Here is a 24095-nt window from a genome sequence, read left to right on the forward strand (position 1 = left end):
GGGATTTCTTGAACATCCTCCTCTGATGACTCTACTGCCAAGTCAACGCACACGTCGCCAATTGTAGTTTCCATCGGCGATTGTGTCGTAGAGAATAGGTGAAAATGCACCAGTAGTCAAATTCAAAAGTTAACTCATTCAATGAATAAATCTCCATGAAATTTACAGTAAGATACTATGAACATTAGAAACATTAATTACAAATATTAGAGCTACATCATCATCACATCAGCACAATTATTTATGAGATTTTGGCATAAAAATTTGTAAAATTTCAAGTCTCCTGGTGGTCTTTTGAGACGAAATTTCCCCATGTGAAATAGGGGTGTGAAGAAAATTTCCCCATGTGAAGTAGTGAAGAGAATCATCACTAAGACCTTGAATGTGTGAAGAGCGTAACCATCATTCTAAACTTAAAAGGAATAACAAGAGTGTAACCATCATTCTAAAATTAACCATCATGTGAAATAGTGAGAGTAGAGAGTGATCGAGATAGGGAGATAGAGAGTTTGAGATTAGGAGATAAAGGAATAGAGAGAGTAGAGAGGGATGGAGATAGGGAGATGGAGAGATAGAAATAGGGAGATAGAGAAAGTCAGAGCAGAGAGTGATCGAGTTAGGGAGATAGAGAGATTGAGATTGGGAGATAGAGAAATAGAGAGAGAAGAGAGGGATGGAAATAGGGAGATAGTGACAAAAGAGTTTGAGATGGGGAGATAGAGAGAGTGAAAGCAGAGATAACAAAATTCAAAGACAAGTGATAGATATATTAAAATAGAGATACTGAGATAAGGAGATAGAGAAATAGATAGAGTTGAGAGGGATGGAGGTGGGGAGATAGATAAATAGGGAGAGCAGAGAGGGATGGAGATAGGGAGATAGAGAAATAGAGAGAGCAGAGAGGGAAGGAGATAGAGAGATGGAGAGATAGAAATAGGGAGGTAGAGAGAGTAAGAGCAGACAGTGATCGAGATAGGGAGATACAAACAGCAACTTCAAAACTAAAGCAAATCGCATGCTTGAATGAACATAACAAGGAGTTCAATGAAATGTATAATTGTTATAAAAAGTTAAATTCTCAAATTTTCTGTAGTTGATGACAGTTGATTCTGTTCAGATCAATCTAGTCCCAATAGCTCATATAAGTAGAGCAGATTTCAATCTAATCTACCCAAAGAAAGCAAGGGTTTAGATACCTTTTCAAATGCCACGGTCCGGTTGTCTCGGGCTGTAAATAAAGGATTCTCCACTGCCAAGCTCCGAAAGTATCAATAAATTGTTGTAACTTCGTTCTTGTCAGTACAAATTGATAATATAGCACGCTGCCAAAAACCATTCACCATTTAATGCTAGAGATAGAAATACGGAACAAAATCAATTATACAATACCTATTGATATTGTTGTAAACTTCATCATCAACGGAGAAGACGACATACTGCTTGACGGAGAAGCTCCTCTTGGCGGAAGCGGTCCCCGACTGACAAAGAATCAATGGAGAAGAAGGCACTCAAAGAAGAGCTCAACCTGGTAAGAGCTCTCTCGACCGGGCAAGAGCGTTCGACCTGGCAAGAACTCGACGGAAAATCCTTGGAGAAGAGCGTTCGACTTCGATCCTAATGGGGAATCCTTAGAGAAGGTAAGCTCTTAGAACTTCTATGACTGTTTTAGATGTTATAACGGGGAATCCTTAGAGAAGTTAGAATTTAGATACTATTTCCGTGACCAGTGAACGGGGCGACGATTGTGGGGCGTGTGATGGGTCTGTGAAGGTTTTTTTTCCAAAATCCTCAGATGTGTGACGAGACGGTGACATGACAAACCGTTCGTCACGTCACAGTTCGTCACTGATCGTCATCCGTCCCGTCACGTCTGGGGCGTCACGTCCCGGACGTGTCGTTCCCTACCCAAAAGTTACTATGCTCATAGAGCACACTCGCCCACCAATTGTGGCCAAAGGTTATCTTTAGCGTTAATTTTTTTTTGGCTCCAAAAGTCACCAAACTTTCTAAAAATCATATTTAATTATTAAAACTTATCTCAAATAAAATAAATATGTAGTTCATTTATTAAAGATAGTTTTAACTAATTTTTATTTATTTCATTGATTTTTCTATTTAGAAAATACTTTAAAAATTCAAAAAAAATAAAATCACGAAGACCAATTTTATTTGAATTGCAATTTATTCTCTACTCCTTGAGGATTCGGCCATTACTTATCTCATTCTAAGTAAAAATATTATAAGCCATAACAGAGGCCACTCAAACTCGTAGTGAATTAAAACCCAATTGTTCGCTCCTTAAAACCCAAAACCCTTTCACTGTCTTTACGCCCTCCTCGCAGTTGCGAACTTGCGAAGCACAGCGGCGGTTTTGGTTTTTTCCATGCCCCACCAGCCCAGCGGCGGCCGCCGCGAAGGAAGAAGCCACTTAAACTCCGCCTTCGCAGTCGCTCCCATGCAGAACCCCAACCCTGGCTTCCCCTTCTTTCCCCCCTTCTACGCACAACCAAATTGGAACTTTCCTCACGCGGCAGCTCACCTATCACCCGCCATTCCCCAGCTCTCCCCTTTCTTCCAAAGCCCTAATCTCGTTCCTCCACAACCAGCCTACGCCCATCAGTCTCAGGTGAACTATGGTGGGAGTAGCCAGGGGGCTCCGTTTGAAAGGGCCGAGACAGCTCTAGAGAAGGCGCACTGCGAGGTGCTGGCGGCGGGAGAGAATGTTTCTGCCTGGAAGGTGTCTCAGGCTGCGCTGGTTTCTCTCCAGGTGGATTCATGGGCTTCTTTGGGTTTCCAGTTTCAGGACATCCCCTATCTCCGACGCCTGGTGGCTATCGAGGGAAAGGTTCGTACATCAGTCTCCAAAGATCAGATTTTTCAATTTATCTGATCGCCGTTGTTCGTTTTTCTCAAGTTCTTTCTCTGGAACCGCGGCTGAAGAATATCTGTTCGAAATTCCGCCTGGAACATTTTAAAAATCTGAGTCTCGAAGTCTTTTTCTATTCGGAATCTGGTTGAAAAATTAAGATTTCTCTCGGTCTTTCATTTTTTCCGAGGCACCATGATATATGGCCATTGATTTTTCAATCTGCTCGAACTTTATTCAGCATGATCACTGTGGGAATATGCAGTAATCTCTCAGCATTGGAATAATTGACCTGGTTAATTCTTTCAATATTTAACCTTGAACCTTGATTTGTTACTTTTCACTGATTGATCTCATGCATTCGTCATCTCTCCAGGTCAACGCGTTCATACATTGCTACATTGGTGTGTGGAGAATCGCGTCTCTTCACGATCTTGAGATTGCTATTTGCAAGAATGAAGGGATCGAACAGTTTGATGCTCTTAGACTGGGGCCATTGTTAAGGCATCCGCTAGTATCCCACTATTTCTCCATTCCTCATGACACGAATGAGGTGCCAAAGATTAATGTGGAGGAAATTATTTCTCATTTAAGCTTTTACTTAGATAAGGTCAAGCAAGTGGTCGTTCCTGAAGAATTTCTTGATTTCCTTGCTGATAAATACGGGGTGAGCTGTAAGGAAAAACTCGGGGTGCGGATTCATAGCTTAGGGTGAGTCCTTCAACTCTTTTGTATTCACTCTGAATGGATCCATTTTAATTATTCACTTCTATCTCCTTGAAGTCTGATACAAACCCCAAACCCTCAAAGGGTATTTTTGGTCATTTAAGGAGGGCTGCGAGAACGATTTGGAAATTACTTCTTGTGAAAAGAGGGTAACTTCCAAATGGTTCTTCACTGCTCTCCCAAAGAGGGTACATCTGAAAGGAAAATATACATCAGAGGGAAATGACCAAAATACCCCTGGGGGGGGGGGTTAGGTTTCGTCACAATATCTCGATGAAAGTTAAGTTCCAACGCATAATTTGATTGCTGGAGCATTTTCCTACTTCCATTGTCTGCATTATGGCTTCTTTTCTTTTCTTTGTCATAATGATCCAGTTCTTGAGAATTCTCAGAAACTGTGCACTAAAAATATGAATTCCTGTGATAATGATATATCATTATGGTTGAATTCTCCTGTAGGTTGATATTATTTTTAAGCCTTTTGGCTTGTGCGTCATTTAGGTCTAGAAACTGACAGTAGTGAACTTACCTTATGTTATCTTGAAGATTAGCAGAGCGCTTACTTGTCTTCCTTCAAAAATTTTAGCATTTTTTTTTCTATTTCATCAGGTTGCATATTGCATACATTCGGGATGCAAAAAGAGCAGAAAATTTAACTCGCAGCAAAAGGTTGGAAGATACAAAAACATGCAAAGGAGAATCAGAAGGAAGACAATGGGCTCAGCCCCCTAATATGTTATCAGAGAAGCGAATCCTTGACAGGAGGTTTGGTTTCATTTCCAAACGTATTAAGTCATTTTCCTCGGCTTGTGATGACTTTCAAGGTAAACACATCAAGTTTGATCCGTCAAGTGACGATGACGGTGAAAATGAATCAAAATCACGTTACCATGGCAGCCCTCAATCAAATAATGATGTGCTGCAGCGTATTAGTAGCTGTCCTTATCCATCTACTACAGAGGAGAAAAAGCGTCTTGGTCTGCAAACCGAGATAGAGGCAAAGTCAACTTCTTCAAGCAAGAAAAGTCAATCTAAGATTGATAAAATTTCTGCAAGGAAAAGGAAGTATGAAATGATCAAAATGAAAATAGATGAACACGCCACTCTTGATAGAAGTACAATGCAAAAGTTTGTAACCAGGTGGAAAGAAGCTTGCGGGAGACTCTCTACTTTTGAGGTATGTTTTTCACCATGATTAATAATGTTTTCTTTTTATCATTTTTATTGGAACTCATCTTCCTGGGGAAAGATCATTTGATGATCACTTTGTCGAACCACTAATTAAAAAACCTTTGCCTGCCGATGTTCTGTACATGGCTGTTGAGAGCGCTGTGATTGCTCAATATTTATTCTCAATAACCTTGTAAACGTAGGTTTTTATATTTTGAAAAAAAAATTGAGTTGCTTTGTTACATCATTGCATCATCTCCATGAAAACAGGAATTCAGCCTTTGTATGGGTATTGTGTCCATTAGCCAGTGTGCCGGTCTCAAGTCCAATCGAGTCTTGATTTATCAATTCTGACGATTGATATGGAAATTCCAGGCAATGATGAATGACAATAAAAAGTCATCATCGTCCATGTGAGGACAATGATGAAGTCATCATCGTCAATAATCCATGATTAGGTTGACGATTATGAAAACATCATCCTTATCTTAGTGGTGGATGATGACGAAAACAAATTATGATCCTAGACCAGGACGACGATGGCAAATCATCATCCTCATCGTTACATGCATTGTGACGATAGATGGTGATTTTGGGACGAGGATGAGAAGTTAGCCCTCGGATGGCGAAATCTAGTAGTCATCTTTAGTGAGTCTGATTCCAGCAGAGAGTACTTGTGCCTGAGGTTTTCAAAATAAAATTAGAAGTACTTGCAGCATTTTGTATTGGATGTCAATGATCAACCTGGAGATTGTTGATATGTGATAAGCACGAGAGGGTCTATTTCCTAGAATTGATAGCCTTTGCCACAGATTTGGAAAATTTTGCTAGAATTCGTTTCTAATTAAGTGCGCATCCCTAGTTTGATGATCAAGATTGATAAAATTTATTATTTCTTCAGGTTCTTCGCAGAATGCTGAACTTTTATAAGCCGGATAATAAATTGAGAAAGAAGGGTTCAAGGAGCTTTTATAGATACCCAGGCATTGCTCTGCTTAACATCGCTGTGAGTTTGTATGTTTACTATTCCTTTGTCAACTCTAGTCAACGGATTGTATAAATATTTTCTGGCTTCCCTCAGTTTTCTTGTCAAAATAAAGCTGATTTATTTCGCTGAAATTCATTCCTTTTTACTTTTTTATTCGTTTATTCTTTTTCCACTCAAACTTGTCAGTCATGTTATCCTGATTTATTTCTGCAGTATCAAAATTTAATTCAACATTCTGGCCATTCATACTTTAGGGCGATTGGAGAGAAGGGACCCAAACTTGCATATTTCTATTCCATTCAATCAACGTTAAACAGGCAGATAAGTGATTGCGAATGATTGGGCGCACTCCCTGTGTCACCTAATGCTAGAAAAATTGTCAAACTTTCCTACAGCGGTAGTTGGGAGAAGAAAATTGCTCTTTACTTTATTGTCGACAATCACATTTGCAGGATGATTACGTTGTCCCTTTGTGTCATTGATATGCACCTCCCCAGGAATCACCTGGAAAAGAGCAGGAAGAAAGGTCGTCTCACACGTGCTACTCCAAGCAGCATGTGTGGAGACATTCTGCAAATGTGATTGAAAAAAAAAGCATGTGTGGAGACAGCACAAGCGGAATCCCTGCCCATAAATACTGGCAGAGGGGAGTAGCAGTTGAGATTTTATTTTCTTGAAAGGTTACCTAGACGACTGTGGCTGGAGGAGGAGATCCTCCTGTCTAGACACCAGAGGGAGTCGTGGCTGATCTAGCGCACCTCTTCTCCACCTATCCTTCTCTTGTCATACAATCTATCTTGTTCGCTGTTCTCGCTTCTGTGAACTTAGCATTTCTTGATACCGTTAATATTTTTGGAAATTCCTGGCTAAAGAGATTGAGATTCATCGAATGAGCTAGATCTACTGAGTAACCTATCAAATCGAGATAAATCCGTCAAAATTTGTGTTATAAGTCGTGGTTTTGTTATGATAGTTATTTTATGATTTATATATCTATACGAGGCCAAGGAACCTATGATTTTAATTGATTTTGATTTTATCTCCATTTGTGCCTGCTCCCAGTGTTGCAGGGTTTCTTTCTCTCTTCTTGCGTTTCTTTCTATTTTTTTCCCCATCCACTTACATAATGGATGCAGTTCAAAAATTTGAAATGGGGATGTCTCCTTCATCATTGCAGATAACATCTATTAGATGTGGGATCACTGAGAGTTTTTATGATGTTTTCGATAATGTTATTCCTGATTTTGACGGTCAAACCTCTACTGAGGGCATTGAGTTAGAACTTCCAGAGGAAAATGATGATCAGTCAGAGACAGTTGTTTACATGCGGAAACTTGTAAGCAGTAAGTTTTACATGTCTCTTTCTTCATTCAGTTTTTGAGTAATAATGGGCGAGCAATAAATGAGAGAATATTAAAGATTTGTGCCAGATAATTTCTCCATTCTTAAAGAAGGTGCGTAGTGGATCGGATGGAATTATTTATAATTTATCCAAAATAATACTAATCCTGCGCACTAACTTAAAACATGTGACCAATCAATGAACCAATAAAATTACTTGTTACAAAGAACATCATGTCCTAAAGTCAGATGCTATGCCAGAAATGATGAGAACAACTCAAATGGTGACCTTTTTCCCTCCATTGTTTTAATATGCAGGTATCACTGATGGTGACATTTTACAAAAGATAGTGCATTACTTTGAAGCCATCTATCCTAAAAAATATGTAGACCAACCAATGAAAAATGAAATTGGCGTTCTTAGGCGATTCCATGATTGCAAAACTTGGTTGGAAAATGAATTTCATGTGGATGAATTTTATTCCCTTGGTTGTGGTTCCTTAGTTGAGTTTTTAGAGAGGAATTTTGACCGAATTCCTGTTGAAGTATGGAGCTATTTTTCCAAGGATCCGTCAAGAGGCTTCATTGTTGTCAACCCACAACAGTTTGATACGTTTTTATCTCAGGCACAGAATAACAGTGGGGATCTTGGTGTTGAATCTCAACGTTATGTTTTGCTACTACTTCAAAAACAATTTCCTACAATACGTCTTGATTTAATCAGTGAGAGTGGTGGTTTCCCTTTTCAAGACACAGTCAAGAGACAAGGAGACAGTGGTGTTTCAAATTGTATCTACTACTCTGCTGCTTTACTGGGAAAATTCTGCTCTGAGAAATTAAATATAAGTCCTGGAAGCAATTCTATGTGTACAGAGTCTGAGGTAGACTATGAGGGTGACCATGTTTCAGCCAAAGATGCAATTGAATGCTTGCTTAAAGTGCCAATGCTATCCGATTTAAGATCCTGGACCCACTGGGACATCGCATTTGGCCCAAAGTTCGGCCCTCTCTTGCCATGGTTATCTAAGCAAATTCAGAATGATGAAATATCGTGCGTTGCACTATCAGATGGAAGATTGATTAGGATTGATAATTCTGCCACCATTGATGAATATTTGGAAGCTTCAGTTCATTGTTCCCCATTTAACGCTACACTGAAGCTGTTGTCCATTTTGGCCTTGTATCGTGGAATACACAATCTGCCAGTTTCCCTTCTCAAGTGCTATACTGAGAAGGCGATCGATTCCCTTATTGGATGCAGCAGAGAACCCCAGAGTTTCAATCCCGCACTACATTTTCCAATATACGATAGTGGTGACGATTCATCATATGATGGTGCTGGTGAAATCAGATGCAGGAGTGGTGCTAATATTGCTGCCAAGTTCGTTCTTGATTGTCTGGAACAGATGCCATCCGAATTTCATTCTTTTGCTGCGGATATACTGATGTCAGGTTTGAGGTGTTCCATCAAAGATGCGCCGCGCATAATGTTGCAGGAATGCAAACGAACAGAGCAACGCACTATGCTTCATGGCATTGGACTCTCGCTTGGGATAGTGGAGTGGATTGAAGACTACAACTATTTCAAGTCAGAAATATCTGCTCTCTCATTTGCACCTTCCAGGGATCCATGTAAGATCCTTGTAACAGCTTTTCCTGTTAACAAGGAGGATGTTGGGGATTTTTCTGCCCGTTCCGCTGCCATTAAATCAGACATGAATGTTGTGTATTCTGACCTCCAGGTTGGTAAAACTGCTGTTGAGTCCTCTAATGATATATCGATTGTGGATGATGATATTGAGTCTGAAGAAAAGATGAATATGGATGCTGCTGTTGTTGTTGAATCTATCAGACGTGATGAATTCGGTTTGGATCCAAGTTCCAGTTGCTCTGACAGTTCATTGCTGAAAAAGCAGCATGCCCGCCTTGGGAGAGCTCTGTATTGTCTTTCTCATGAACTGTATTCCCAAGACTCACATCTCCTCCTGGAGCTGGTACTTGTGCCTCTGTGCAGTTTTCCTTTTTCTTTGGCAGTTTCGTAAAAAAATATGTACCTCTACAACCTATCCATTTTTGTTCTTATGTGAACAGGTACAAAATGCTGATGATAACACTTATCCAGAAGTAAACGAGCCTACTTTGGTCTTTATTCTTGAAGCTGATGCCATTGTAATCTTAAATAACGAACGTGGATTCTCTGCTGAGAATATTAAAGCTCTATGTGATATTGGTAATTCTACGAAAAGAGGGTCTAGTGCAGGATATATTGGGCACAAAGGCATTGGATTTAAATCAGTGTTTCGGGTATTTCAACAATCTTAGATCTTTTTCTTTTCGGTAGATACATTTATTTTCTTCTTCTTTTTGGCATCTTGCTTTTAGTCAGACCTTATTACTAGAATTTCAATCAAGTAAAATTTAAAATAGATTCATTTTCCCATTTTCCCGTTTCTATTTTGCCATCGTTTATATGTCACAGGGAAGATCATATGCGGAAGGCAAGGAAGGGTCACAGATAGAGGGGAGAGGGAAAGGTAGAGAGAGAAGGGTAGAGCAAGTCTCAGTCAAATTCTTCATGTCCCTTCGAAACATATTGATAGCCTTTTATAGGGAGTTGCATTTTACTGCGCTGGCACTTTTTGTAGAGCTGGCCAGGTGTCATATCAGTTGGCCAGTATGGTACCAGGCCCATACTGGTCTTACTGATAAAAAGAATGTTTGTCTGCTAGTCTCATGATGCTCCTACCTTTGACAGTGAAGCACCTGTGGCAGCTAGGGTTTCAGATTAGCCAAAAAGACTACCTTCCATTTGGTAAGAACTTCCCACAAATGTATTGGAGAATGTAGAGGAAGGACGTCACCTGTGTGCACCAGTGAAGTGTGCATGGGATTCAAGACGAGGAAGTCGCAGGATTTGGAATGAGGAGGAAATCCTAATACGATATTGCTATGAATAAAGGGTCACCCTCTTCAAAAAGTTAGTTGCCCATTTTCGGAAGTCAGAGTCCTCGGAGCACTTGGCCAGCTACGGGAGATCCTCTCGGCTGGACAACCTGAGCTAATCCAGTTAGCTCGATTTCAATATTTTCCCTCTCTCTTCTAGTTCCACAAATGCTTGCCTGTTCCACTCATTTGTGACCTATCAATCCGCATTGTTTTCTTGAAGACTTCCCTCAATATGGTACTTCTCCATCAAATTATTGTTTTTCCTTCAATTCCGAATTGGAAGGTTATCACTTTACATTTATTAAATTCCAAATTCGGAACGGTGATACATTTTCTCCGAGTTGGTTTATGATACAGCGTCGTATCAAGAATGAATCCATTGCAGTGAGTATTGATATCCAAATATGGCAATGCAGTTCTTGATGACACAATATAGAGAAATAGTGAAACAGACTGGAGTTGATCCAGACGGCTCCCCTCCTCGGTGAGCTCCTTCGTGAATCTCGGCGGTCCCCTCCTCGGCGGTCGGACTCCTCCCTCCATGTCATACGTCGGGGCAGCACGCTCACAGCTCCTCCCCAGCTAACTGTAACCACTTCTTGCCAAGAAAAGACAATCCCTCATACCTGAGTGTGCCCCTTTATTTATAGGTCCCGCTGGGGGGGGGTCACTTACGCTGGTCAACTGTCTGTTGACCAGATCTGAACCTCCTCCTTCCGTATTTCTTAGAATAGCGTTTATCAGTTTAAATGCCAGCCAAAACAACCTTTCAAAACGAATACCAGCCAATATAACTGGCCTGCGATCCCCTGTTGTAGTTCTTGAATAATTCCAACAGAAAACTTCAATGGAATAGGGAAATTGTTCCGGAACTCAACAGAAGAGGGATCGTTCGGATGTTAACGGGAAATGACGATGGCGAGATTTGAGAGATGAGGAGAAATGGGATAAGAAAGAAGAAAGGGAAACGATGAAGAGACAAGCTCTCCCCTCTGGAACAGCAGGCCGACTCCTGCTCTCCAGCCTCTGGTTGCAGGCTGCAACTGAATCTTGAAACTCTCTCCTTTCTTCAACCGCTGCGCCCCCTTTATTTATACCTTTTCAGATCTTTAGTTGTTGAACTTTCTTTTCCTTCTTTGGTAATGCTTGGAAAATAATCAACTTGTATCAGCCCCACGACCTTAAGTGACTTATTCTTACGTAGAAAAGTCTCTCAAAAACACGGTCACGTGGGGCTCTTATCTTATAAAGGTGGCCGACTTGCGTACTCAGAAAAAAGAGCACCGACAAGAAAAATGGGCCACATATTGAACGTGGCCCATTTTATTTTGAAAACTTTTCAAATTTTCTCTTTTTTTTGAAAGGATCAATGCATACCTGATGAGGATTGAGCAATTTCCTTATATCGTTGGAGCAGATTATGAGACATTGTTGTTGGTACTCCAGCTTTCTCAGATTTTGGAGATTGGGTTGGGATTCATTCATGCCAGCTAGGATGTTTCTTGTTTTACCTCCTATTTCCCTTATGTTTATGATAAGTTCTACATATCAATTTGCGATAGAAACCAACAGCATACCAGGAAAGAGCGCTGTCCTCTGCTAATCACCCTTCCTCAATATGCTCATGATTGGGACTGTTTCTTTTCCCGTTTGGCTTCCTTCTCCGTACCCAATGGGAGGTACGATCTCACCAGTTTCCTGTTCCCATATGTTTCCGATTTCTGTTATTTCTTTTTGTGCTATTTCTATTATTGTCCCAGTACTTGTATACCATAAGCTGGTATTTAAACCAGGATTGTTTAGTGAAAGAAGTGTGGTTGTTATTGTCCAATACTTGCTCTCACCCCTTGGGTGTCTAGAGGAGTTGAGATTCACAATCAGGATCTGGAGACTCCTGTCTCCATTGAAGACAATTCAGATGTCCTTAGTATTTTCTTTGACCAGTTTTTGCTGTCTTGTTGTCAGTCTTTCATTGTGTGATCCACTCCTCCAACTCCGCCGTGGGCTGGCCTGAAACTTTGCCACCAAGCAATACTCCACTTCAATTGATACCCTCTTGGTGTTCGATAGGTCAATCCTGTCTTATAAACCTTATTGCAAGGAATCCGACACCAAATCCAGTAGAGTTCTGAACTAGAACATAGAACCAGGGAGATTAAGTGGAAAGAGGAGGCAAGAAGCAAGAATGAGAAGAAGACATTGGCCATGGAACTGGACCGAGTAGGCTTTGACATTTTGGACCGGGGACCAGTCGGACCGGACCGAACTGGGACCCAACAAGACCGGAGTGGAACTGGACCGAACTTCAGGTACGGTTTAGGTTCATGCCAAAAAACCGGACCAGACCAGACCCTGTCCCACGCACTTCCCATCCCTTGGCCCGTTGCCCTTCCCATCACCCGCCCCAAGTGCTCATCGCCACTGATCCACGTGCACAACGCGTCCGCCACCCCTGTGCTCCTCCGCTACCCCCGGTACCGGACCAGACCGGACCGGAACCGAACAAAACCGGACCGCAACCGGACCGAACTTCAGGTACGGTTTAGGTCCATGCCAGAAAACCGGACCAGACTGGGACCGTCAAACCCTACCTATGAGGGGACCTCCTGGATGGTCATCTATTCCAGATTGCTCCACCATAGTAAACTTCAGAGATATCTATTCCCTGTATCCATTGTGGCAAGCCCTACAGATTGGCATTGGACACATACAATACCATCTTTTATTGGCTTTGTTCTGTAATTGTTATTGATGACATTTCCGATTCTGCATTTTTCGGTGTATTTTGACTTCTAAAGTAGTGTACTGATATCCTGTTTTTGCTTTCAGGTCACAGATGCTCCGGAGATTCATTCTAATGGTTTCCACGTGAAATTTGATGTAAGTGAGGGTCCAATCGGTTTTGTGCTACCCACTGTGATTCCACCTCGTGACACTGGACTATATGGTAGAGAGATATCTTCAGAACTTGGCAGAGATGATGCTCTGTGCTGGAACACTTGTATTGTGCTTCCATTCCGATCTAAACTCAAACAAAGATCTGGAACAAGCTCAATCAAGTCCATGTTTTCAGATCTCCACCCATCTTTATTACTCTTCCTCCATCGGCTGGAGTGTATAATGTTCAAGAATACACTGAATGGCTCTCTAGTTGTCATGAAGAAACAGTCTCTAGGAGACGGCATGGTAAAAGTTTCCTATGGAAAGGAGAAAATGAATTGGCTGGTTGTGAGGCAAAATTTACGGGCCACTGTATCCAGGCCAGGAGTCCAAACGACAGAGATTGCTTTAGCATTTACCCTGCATGAGACTGACTCTGGTGAATATGAGCCTTATCTTACCCAGCAGCCAGCTTTTGCTTTTCTGCCTCTAAGAACGTACGGTCTTAAATTTATCATCCAGGGTGATTTCATTTTGCCGTCTTCACGTGAGGAGATTGATGGAAATAGTGCGTGGAACCAGTGGCTTTTATCAGAGTTTCCTCTTCTCTTTGTGAACGCAGAGGCTCGTTTTGTTGCCCTCCCCTGCTTTAGAAAATGCCCAGGTAAAGCTGTGTCTGCATTCATGAGTTTTGTCCCAAAAGCTGGAGAAGTTCACGGGTTCTTCTCACATCTTCCCCAAATGATTGTTTCAAAATTGCGTGCTTCCCGTTGTTTGCTTCTGGATGGCGGTGAGATAGAATGGGTTCTTCCCTGTAAAGTTTTGAGGGGATGGGATGAGAAGGCAAGAACACTCTTGTCCGATGGCTTACTGCATAGGCATCTAGATCTTGGTTTCTTAGACCGGCACATCATGTTATCCGACTCACTGGCAAAGGCTTTAGGAGTACGAGATTATGGACCCAAGGTTCTGACTGATGTTTTGTCCTCAGTCTGTCAAGATAGAAATGGAGTTAAAGAGCTTGGCTTCAGTTGGTTGTTCAATTGGGTTGTTGCTATAAGTAGTGCACTATCTCACAGTTCGGCAGAATATCAATTGCAGAATGCTGGAACAGAAGCTGAAGTAATTGAGGAGCTGCACAGAATTCCATTCATTCCTCTTGCTGATGGATCCTATGGCTCAATCGCTGAGGGACCTATTTGGTTACCTGGTGTTATGTTTGGAGCTGGGTTTGAAAACATGCGGGATCTCCATTTCCCTCGCTTGTATGCCAAACTTCGTATGGTGAACCCTGACTTCCTGTCCTTGGGGCATGATAATAGAGAAGATGAGTCCAAGACAGACACAATTGTTCGGTTCCTTCAAAAGTTTGGGGTGCAGCAGCTGTCCGTGCATGACGTAATTGTGAGTCATATTCTGCCTGCAGTATCTGCCACTCAATGCTCGAAGGAAGAAGACAAAGACTTGCTTGTTGAGTACTTGTCGTATGTGATGCTTCATTTTCAGAATGCATGTTCGAATTGCCTTACCCAAAGGAACAGAATAATCTCGGATTTGCAGAAGAGCCGTATTGTATTGTCTAGCAACGGGTGCAAGTGCCCTGCCGAAGGGCCCCTTCATTTCAGCACTGAGTTCGGGAATCCTTTCAAAATAGACAAACTGATTGAATCAAATGATAATAAATGGATCTTGGTGGATGACATATATTTGAAACATTATAGCATAGGCTCCTCAGCGCCCATGTTGATAGAGTGGAGGAAGTTCTTTCGAGAGCTCGGGGTTTCTGATTTTGTTCAAGTAGTTCGTGTTGAGAAGCAGGTGAAAGATCTTGAGACTACTACCGGGGGCAGTCTGCCCAACGACTTTTCTTCCGAATCTCAGTTCATTGCCTGGGAGTCACCCGAGTTAGTTCAATTCTTGTCTACATTTTCCTCTACCAAACAGAGGGAAAAATGTAAGTACCTGCTGGAAATACTTGACAAGACGTGGGATGAGCTAAGTTTCGAGGCGGAGAGCTATGCAAAAGCAGTGTCTGTTGACGGCAAGCATGCTCAGCGGCTGTTATTTCTGAGGTGCATTCATGATTTCAGATGGATTGGGTCAACAACAGGCAATGAGCTTCATTATCCGAAGGATATTTTCCACGACTGCGAGGAAGTGAGATCCATACTAGGTTCATTCGCTCTGTATGCCAATCTGCAGGTGAGCTCTCTTTTCCGTTGTTTCACCTTTATACTATCACATCTTAAAATTACCTGCTATTTTAACTATCCGAGAGGGCAACATTAATTCATTTTTGGGCTGGTTCCTAATTTTTCGATTCTGAGCTACAAGTTTTTATGCATAGGTGAAAAACAAAAAGCTTTTGGGTGCGCTCGGATTTAAGACCATGGTTACATACGAAGATGCTCTGGCAGCTGTAAGAGTGTTTGCGACTACTCAAAGCCCTTGCTTATCAAGGTACTTTCTGATCTTCAAGTGTAATTTCCCAAATATTTTGACTTGGGTGGCCATAAGCCTTCTTTTCTTTTTCTTCATTGCAAATATAAGGAAATGGGTTTCTGTTTATGGTCAATGATCCAAGGTTGGAGGATGATGATGAAGTGCTCATAATCGTTGTTATTCGCACAGACACTGTCATCCTAGTTGCATACGAATGACAAAAATGATGACAAAGGCTCGTGGACAATGACAATAGTTTTATGATCAGCATCTATTCTTTCCAGACCCTCCAACGGGAGACAGAACGAAACTGTCACTAATGGCACTGATGACTGAATAGATTTCCATTCAGCCCTGTTCTGTCTGTCTACTAATGTCAGAGAGCACAGATAGAGAGAGTCACATTTAGAGAAGAATATCAAATTACATAACTGGTTATCATCATCCCTATCTGCCAAGAATGACGATGAAGATGATGAACAAATGTTGAGGACCTTGGCAACTCATCCTCATCATCGTGGACGCCAAACCCTACAATGATTCAAGTTATCATCTCTATCAGGATTGGTATCAGTTAGGAGGAAGATTGACTTATTTTTAAGTCTTTTTTGTGGGAATAACATTGTGCTCTTGTTTTATTTTAAATGGCTTAGCACGGAGCAAATGACCAAGCTCTACCATTTGATCTGGGAAGCAGTAACTGCAGGAAAGGTCAATTTACCAGATTGTTTCCAATCAAGTCCCTTGATCTTTGTTCCATCTTCCTGCGAGTCAACAATCTCACATGCAGTCCAGTCCGGGTCCTTTCTGTCCTCAAATCACGCTTACTGGTGGGACCCAACTGGTTGTGTTGATAAAGCGGAGAAGATGCTGGGGAACAGCATTTTGAGCCCAAGTCACGCAATATTATGTAAAATATACCCAAATTTGCACGAGTTTTTTGTCAATATTTGCAGTGTTTCAGAGACCCCTTCATCTGGGAACTACGTGGATATAATGTTGAAGCTATCAAAAGCTATATTACCGGCTCAAGCTGCACATTTGGTGAATATTTTTTATTTTATTTTTCGTTTCTCAAGTCACGTTCGTTCCCTTATTATTTCCATGCTTTTATCAGGTTTTCCAAGTTTTCATCAAATGGTCTGATGATCTCATATCTGGAAGCATGGACGATGAAGAAATTTCTCTCTTGAGAAAGAGTCTTAGAAATCTAGAAAATACAGTTCTTCCGACGATGCTTGATAAATGGGTTTCTCTTCATCCATCATTTGGTATCATATGTTGGTCAGATAACAACGAACTCCAAGAGCAGTTTACGGACACTCCGAATATCAATTTCATACACTTTGGGGAACTTTCTGGTCATGACCAGGAAATTCTCTCAAAAAAAGTCAGCGTATTGTTGCAAAAATTAGGCGTTGTGGCACTTTCTGAGGTAGGGTTAACCTCATGTTGTCCATGGATCTTCATGTATTCAGTCATCAATCTTAACTCATCTGTGTTTGACTTATCAGTTGCCATGATGTATGCAGATTGTTTCTCGAGAAGCAATATTTTATGGCACAGAAGATGGGACAGAGAAGGCATCTTTGATCAACTGGGTCCTTCCCTATGCCCAACGCTATCTTCTCAAGCTATATCCTAACAAATACGAGGCTCTGAAGAAGAATTGGACTGAGAGAGTGCCTCTTCTGCGAATCGTCACTGTAGACAAGCTGTTCTTTAAGTACCGTATCAGAGTATCAGATGGCACATCCAGAAAACGATACGAGTGCTGCTGCCTTTTGCAGGTCTCTCTGAATTCCCGTCTTCTCTCCATTTGCTATCTTTTACCATCAGCAAAACAAGTTTTCGTATCTTGATTATTCACCGTGTGAACGTCAATTTTCCCCCATTGAAAAGCAAAAAATAACCCCAATTTCACTTCATTTTTGGGTGTTGCAGGATAATGTCTTGTACATAACCTGTCTCTCGGACTCCCATTCCATCTTCTTGGAGCTGTCGAGGCTCTTCTTCAGTGGATCTGCCGAGCTCCATTTTGCAAATTTCCTGCACATGATTACAACAATGGCTGAATCAGGATCGACTGAGGAGCAGATAGAAATTTTCATCCTCAACTCTCAGAAAGTGCTGGCCCTTCCTGCTGCAGAGCCTGTCTGGACACTCTCACCTTCATTGTCGTCGTCATTATCTCAGGGGGTTCTCTGTGCTCGCAGCAGCTACACCCCTTCATTGGCAATAACGCCGCAGCAGAGCACTCTGCCCATTTGGAGGAAAGCAGGCATTGCCATCAATTGGCCACCTACTGACTGGAAAACTGCGCCTGATTTCTCTGGAGGACACCATTTTGGTGCCAACTCTAGGCCGAGTCTCCTGGTTACTCCCAGTTCCGAGGACATCTCGAGTCTCATGGAGACGGGTGCAAACTGGTCGGTCACTGAAGAATTGGAAGAAGAGTCCGCCGCAGGCCCTGCAAAAACAGAGGATTCAAGCTGCCAGCACGACGCCGCCAACTCGGTTCATCGCACTATGGTGGCGAGCTCCATCACAGAGTCAGACGATGTAGCCTTGTGCTTCGGAGGCCTAGGCAACAGCCAATCGCGAAGGACCGGAGCCCTGGGGGAGGCCATCGCTTTCAAGTATCTAAGGGAAAAGTACAGTGCAGTCTCTGTGAAATGGGTGAACGAGGGGGGGGAGACAGGGCTGCCCTATGATCTGATAATTGAGGACAATGGGCGGAGAGAATTCGTGGAGGTGAAGGCCACAAGGTCCGCAATGAAGGACTGGTTTGCGATAACAACAAGAGAATGGCAGTTTGCGGTGGAGAAGGGGGACTGCTATACTATTGCTTACATCACCTTGGCAGGGCCGAAGAGTGCCAAGGTTGTTCTTCTGAAGAATCCCCTGAAGCTATGCCAGCAGAGTGTGCTGAATCTTGCCCTCTTGTTGCGCAAGCCATGAAAGGGCTGAAGCTTCTGGTCACATAAACTGCCAAGGGCTGGATTTGCAGTGGAAAACCCGAACAAATCGGGGGCCTCACACTTCCTCTCAGCATTTGAAATTTTTCTTCACTGGGAAGACGAGGAAGCTCATATGCCAATCATTTATTTGAATTCATATCCCATTGTTTATATTACTTATTTACAACCGCCAGATTCTTTGTCCCACCTTTGTCAGTTCAGCATGTCCCGAAGACGATGAGTGGTTGATGGCTTGGTGGTAACATCAACTGTCATCATTATCAATAGTTCAGTGATAAGAAAGATAGCATCATCAGATTAAAAATATTATTTCCCCTCCCTGACTCCCATCTGCCGGCTCTCACTCTGCCTCTCTTAAACTGCTCCCTATTCTCTCTCTTCTGCTCTCTCTCTCCTTGTGCCAAAAATCAATGCAAATCATGGAAAATGAGTAAATGACATTAAAAAATGCAAGATAATCGGCAGAAAATATACGAACTCCATCTACTTAAATCTCCATAATCCCTCTCTATCTCATCTCTTCAGCAAATTATCTCTCTACTTTACTTTTGTTCCTCATTAGTGTAACAGCTCTAACAGGGTTGCAGCTACACAGACATTGCACGTGTACTTGTTTAAAGTCTCGGACTTCATCCTGACCTCTCCGCTGAGTGATTCCCCTAGGATTGGTGTCTCAATGGCATCATCTGTTCACACGGGCAACTCTTCACGTTCCAACATTGGTAGCATGTTTTTCCCTTCTGACTCCATGCCACAACTATTCCCCACAATTAATTAAAAATGATGATGAAACTATGTAACATGGGCAAAATAAAAGGTTACACATGCTAACCTATTCAAAGCAATAAGAACGAGATTTAGCGATTGATGCGAGGACCATCAAATTTGCAAAATCAAATCCAAGTTAAAGATGACTATTGATGATCACATAGACTTTCAAGGGTTCCAAAATGGGCATTAACATTCACGTCAAATTATGTGCATCAACATTCGAGGAATTCAAATGATGATTCTTACTCTATAATTCCTTGCTCTCTCCTCGTTCCAAGCAAGAATTTGATGCTTAATTTCTAAATGATAAATATGCTAACTTTGCGTGATCTTGAAGATGGGTTGATGATATCTACCAAATAGAGTTAGGTCAATAATAAAAAACATGATGAATAACACAATACTGATTTGATGACAATCAAGTCTACTCAGCAAGTGAAATATACAAATAACGAACAAAATATGCGATGAACAAAAATCTCATAGCATGGATCGAACATATATAGAGCAAAATTGATGTAGCTCAGAAGCCCATTTTCTAAATCCCGTTAGCAATTTGTAGCCCAAGAAGAAGATTCTTCTAGAATTGACAAGATCTGCAGAAAAGTACCTAGAGTCCCTCAAAAGCCTCTGACAAGATCCTTTCACAGATTTTCTCTGACAAGATTGATTGACAGATTCATATCTTCCAGAATCCTCTGACAGATCTATATATGACATAATCCTTTGACAGATTCTTCTTCTGCCAGGATTTCTGCTCTAACTTGTCAAAGCTGCATATCTTCTGTTTTGTGCCATCAGGATCTTCTTTCGCCACACAAATATCTCCTGACAGCTTCTACATGCCCCATCATCTTCAGGATATCTCTGCTCAGGCCTATCAGGCTGCTTATCCTCTTTTTTAGCTAGTCAGAGTTGTTTTTCTCAATGTTTTGAGTTGTCCTTTCATGGGTACAATCATTATGGACTCCCCTGAACTTGTTGTAGCCTATATAAGGCCCCCATGTACCCCTGAATGAGGACTATTGAAATCTATTTTTTTGTTGAAACTCTTGTTTCTCCCCTCTGAGTGTTCATTTTGCTAGAGAGTGCTTTAGTATTTTTGGATTTAAGCACAACCCCTTGTGGACTCAAGGGTTGGAGAAACTAGTTCTGCGAATTCAGGACTTGTCTCCTTCGAGTAGAACAAGGGTTGTGGATTCAAGTCCTGTTCCTACACTGTTCCTGCACTAAGGCTGCGTCAAAAATAGGCAGACAAAGAGATGCACTCTACCTAGCATGAGACTGCCCCACAAAGGAGAGGATGGCAATGATGATAAGACCGTAGATGGCAAGGGCTTCGGGGAAGATCAGGACAACCAAAAACTTTAACCGATGTGCATTTGCTCTGAGAAACCCAGAAAAAATCCAAATCAGTCTTATTCACCAGTGCATTTTTCAGGACAAAATAGTTGTGTAGCATGCACGGGGGCACATCGTGTATGGAGTGTACTGCACGCTTATTTAGATTACCAACAATCCTCCAAAAAAACACATATTTTTCATACAACATCTTTGATACTGTGATCAAACATGATTGCTTGACACTCGAGCCACATGAAAATAAATTACATTAAATTTAAAAAAAAAACATTAAAAATGTTGGAGATGGACTCCCATCCTAGACTGATATGATCAGAGCTACATATCTGAGTTTGAGAATCAGGTGCACATTTACAAATTTTGGCAGATGTTGTTTAAAATTTGGAACATCTTTATAATAAAAACATTTGTGGCTTTTCTAGGGTTTAGGGGAAAACTCCTAAAAATATGTTGACTTCAAGTTTGTCTTCAAAAGTTATATTTTCAAATGATTAAGCTGGATAAATAGGTCCTCACCAAAACCATGATAAATTATTTTCGTGAATTATTTAGTGATGAGGTAGAGATACATTGGTTGATCTATTGATGAAGAGACGTATCTAGTTATTGATTGGTTGATTGGTTGATTGGTTGGTTGATAGATAGATACATATACAAACAAATAGGGAGATAGAGACATAGATGCATAAAAAGATAAACATGTGTAGGATTCACCATTCTGGACCAATGTCCAGACAGATTGCAGGCCTGCCATTTTAGGGCAGGCTAGTCAACCAAACTGGTTTTGGTCTTGGGGACAAACTGGATCAAAGAATGATTATATTTATTAAGTTTTATATACTGAAATATTTTCTCTCTGTGGGCTATCAACTTTCCCTGATCCAACACTCACCATGAAAAAGGGAAAGTTACTGGAGGTGCAGGCTCCCCACTCTGTCTCCCCCATTCTTGCACTCCACATGACAAAGACTTCCCCTCATAACAATGTCACATGTGCAGCCCTGAAGCCATCGACTTTCCCATTTTTCTTCTTTTTGAATTTTCTCGTCTTTATCTTAAGATTTTATATATCTCTATTATGTTTTTGATATGGTTCATCCCATAGAGTAAAGCCTTAATTTTTATTTTGTGTTGTGTTTATCTGTCATATTGTAAAAATAGCCATTTATTTAACGAAAAATAAAGAAAATAAAAAAGAATAGTTTTCAAAGTAAATACTAAAAGAAATTACAAGCTACTTAGAGCATTATTTTTGTGCTGCAAAACATGGAAAACCAATTCATAATTTATTCGTACACATATATAATCATATCACCTTGTGTGGTACTAACTCCACCCTCGACTTGTTCCTCGACTTGTTCAAACCTTCATATGTTTGGCATCCACAGAATTCATGGGATGATGGATGTCCTCATATTCTTCTCTAACTCTTACTGAAGATCTAGTAGATCTTCTCACCATTAAGTCTCTCTAGTGGAGGGAGTGAGGTAAGAAGAAAAGGGGCCGCCCCGATCCGGGTGCAAAGGGCACCTAAAATGGGTTCTGCCAATATTTTTACTCATTCAGGTACTTTTAAAAACATTATATCCACCAACATCCATAGATTTTATGTTTGTGACCCTACTAACATTTATTGGCCAAACTAATTAATCAACTATATCAGCATATAAACTAATAAGTCAAGGATCAATTAAATCAAATCGATTGGTAATGTATTCAGATTGCGGGGTACCAAGCTACAGCTTGTGCTATGGAAGATATATAGTAGTAAATGAACTCTCTTATGGAACCTTTACGATAATTGCTTACCATATATGTATAATGTTTTGTTTTTGTAAAAATTCGAAATGACTTAGGGTCTAGTTTACTGTCAAACCCTAATTTGTCATTCCAATTAGAACTAATGTATCATGGAGATAACCATATAATATTTTTTTCAAAATCTCTGCAACCCTGGCCATAGATTTATTGCATCTTTTTCTTTGAGTCAATCTCCGCATATACAACTTGGTATATTTTCATGTTCAACTTGGTATATCTGAGCTAAAACTTATTTGAATCAAGTGATTTAGGACTGATAATTCATACTACAAAAATAACCATCAATTTGTAAGATGTCTATGGTGTCTCGGCTCAAAGGACCACATATAAAACTGTAACATAAAATTCAGGGATTTATACAAATCAATTCAGTGAACATCATGTTATAGTTGTAAAAAATTTGATCATTTTGCATCTGAATGTCATAATCAGAAGAATGAAGAGACGCTGAACATGGCCAAGATGGAAGAAAAGGGAGCCAATGATGTTGATGATGACTTTCACCATAGAATATAGTGACGTACTGCTCCACGGAATGTGTGATGGAGCGTAAGAAAATAATCTATTTTTTTCTTGACACCAAAGATAACAACCATATGACTGGTAAACAATCCTATTTTATTCTAGAGTATTGAACAAATTCATGTGGGACGAATAGACTTGGAGATGAATCTAAAGTCACTATATGTAGGAGAGGAAGCATACATCTTAAAAATTACTAGTGTTTGTAATCTTGGATAATGTTCTTCATATTCCTGAGAATAATAACGTTGGATAATGTTCCCTAACACCTCAGCAGAATGGAGCAGGGGAGAGGAAGAACCCAACTGTTATGTCCACGGTGAGAGGCATGCCCAGGAGCAAGAGCATACTGTTACAATTTTTGGGAGAAGAAGTCAACATGTGTGTTTATACTCTGAACCGATGGATAATTTATTTTTCACTTATTGTGTATTCATGTGACTTTCATTTGTGCACATCTATATTGGCTCATGTGATGTATGGATGTGGTTGATTGGTAGGTTTAAATCTGTGTATGTAAGCTTAAGCACGAGCTGCATGGGAGCCGCAATGGGAGGTCTGTCAATGGCCCCAGAAGGCAACCGCGGTCACCGGTAAAAATTGGATCCCGCGACAATACTCATACCAGTCGCAGCGCACCACAAATTCACCAGTGGTCAACGCTCGCGGCCTTGGTGAGAAGGCTCTTCCCTCGTCGGGCAAAACACGGGATCCACACAGCCACCTCTGTGAGATGGCAGTCAGCGGCGAGAATTTGGTGTTTTGTGCGGCAAGAGACGGTTCCTTTGGCATCGTTAGACCGATTGGATGGTCAGGGAGGTAGGAGGGCGGTAGGGCTCTCCATCTTCCTTGGGCGTGGGTTTTTCCTGTTCTCCACCTTCACCTTGCTCTCTTCCCTTCTTCTCTGATTCTCTCAAGGTGAGACCAAGAAAACACAATACAACATACTCAACGTGAAAATTTCCTGGTTTGTCTTCCTTAGGGCGCCCTCTCTTCCCTTATAAAGCGAGGTCAAATAAGCCCTAAGTAAGGTCAACACAAAGGGCCCTAAGGAAGGTCCATCAAGGGGGCCCTTATATAATGGGCCATCATTACAAGATTAAAGGGGAAAATCAAAGCATAAAAAAAGGAGAAAAGGGGAAGAGGGGAGGGGAGTCCAAAATGATTAAGGACCCCCCCCCCCCGCATGACGACGAGGACATACGGGCAGACGACGGATGCGTCGGGACGAAAACACATTGACGAGTGCAAGAAACACAAAATACGACTAACGAAGATG

General features: G+C 41.3%; 1 protein-coding gene across 1 annotated transcript; it reads left to right on the forward strand.

Annotated features, from left to right (window-relative positions):
- Positions 1 to 2309: 2309 nt before the first annotated feature.
- On the forward strand, positions 2310 to 18524 carry NOV (Histidine kinase-, DNA gyrase B-, and HSP90-like ATPase family protein). The gene is made up of 13 exons (XM_078585639.1): positions 2310 to 2845; positions 3243 to 3577; positions 4202 to 4769; positions 5664 to 5768; positions 6928 to 7093; positions 7410 to 9085; positions 9183 to 9395; positions 12867 to 15119; positions 15265 to 15377; positions 16013 to 16403; positions 16477 to 16794; positions 16892 to 17149; positions 17304 to 18524. The coding sequence occupies exons 1-13, from the start codon at positions 2384 to 2386 to the stop codon at positions 18318 to 18320; spliced, it is 7875 nt and encodes a 2624-aa protein (XP_078441765.1). The 5' UTR covers positions 2310 to 2383; the 3' UTR covers positions 18321 to 18524.
- Positions 18525 to 24095: the final 5571 nt, after the last annotated feature.

The sequence above is a fragment of the Wolffia australiana genome, chromosome 14 (genome assembly GCF_029677425.1).
Source record: "Wolffia australiana isolate 7733 chromosome 14, ASM2967742v1".
Taxonomy (NCBI): Eukaryota; Viridiplantae; Streptophyta; class Magnoliopsida; order Alismatales; family Araceae; genus Wolffia; species Wolffia australiana.

Coding starts and splice junctions, on each gene's coding strand:
- NOV (XM_078585639.1), top strand. CDS start 2,384: ATGCCCCACCAGCCCAGCGGCGGCCGCCGCGAAGGAAGAAGCCACTTA. Junction 15,120..15,264: donor CTCTGTATGCCAATCTGCAG/GTGAGCTCTCTT, acceptor TTTTATGCATAG/GTGAAAAACAAAAAGCTTTT. Junction 16,795..16,891: donor GCGTTGTGGCACTTTCTGAG/GTAGGGTTAACC, acceptor TGATGTATGCAG/ATTGTTTCTCGAGAAGCAAT.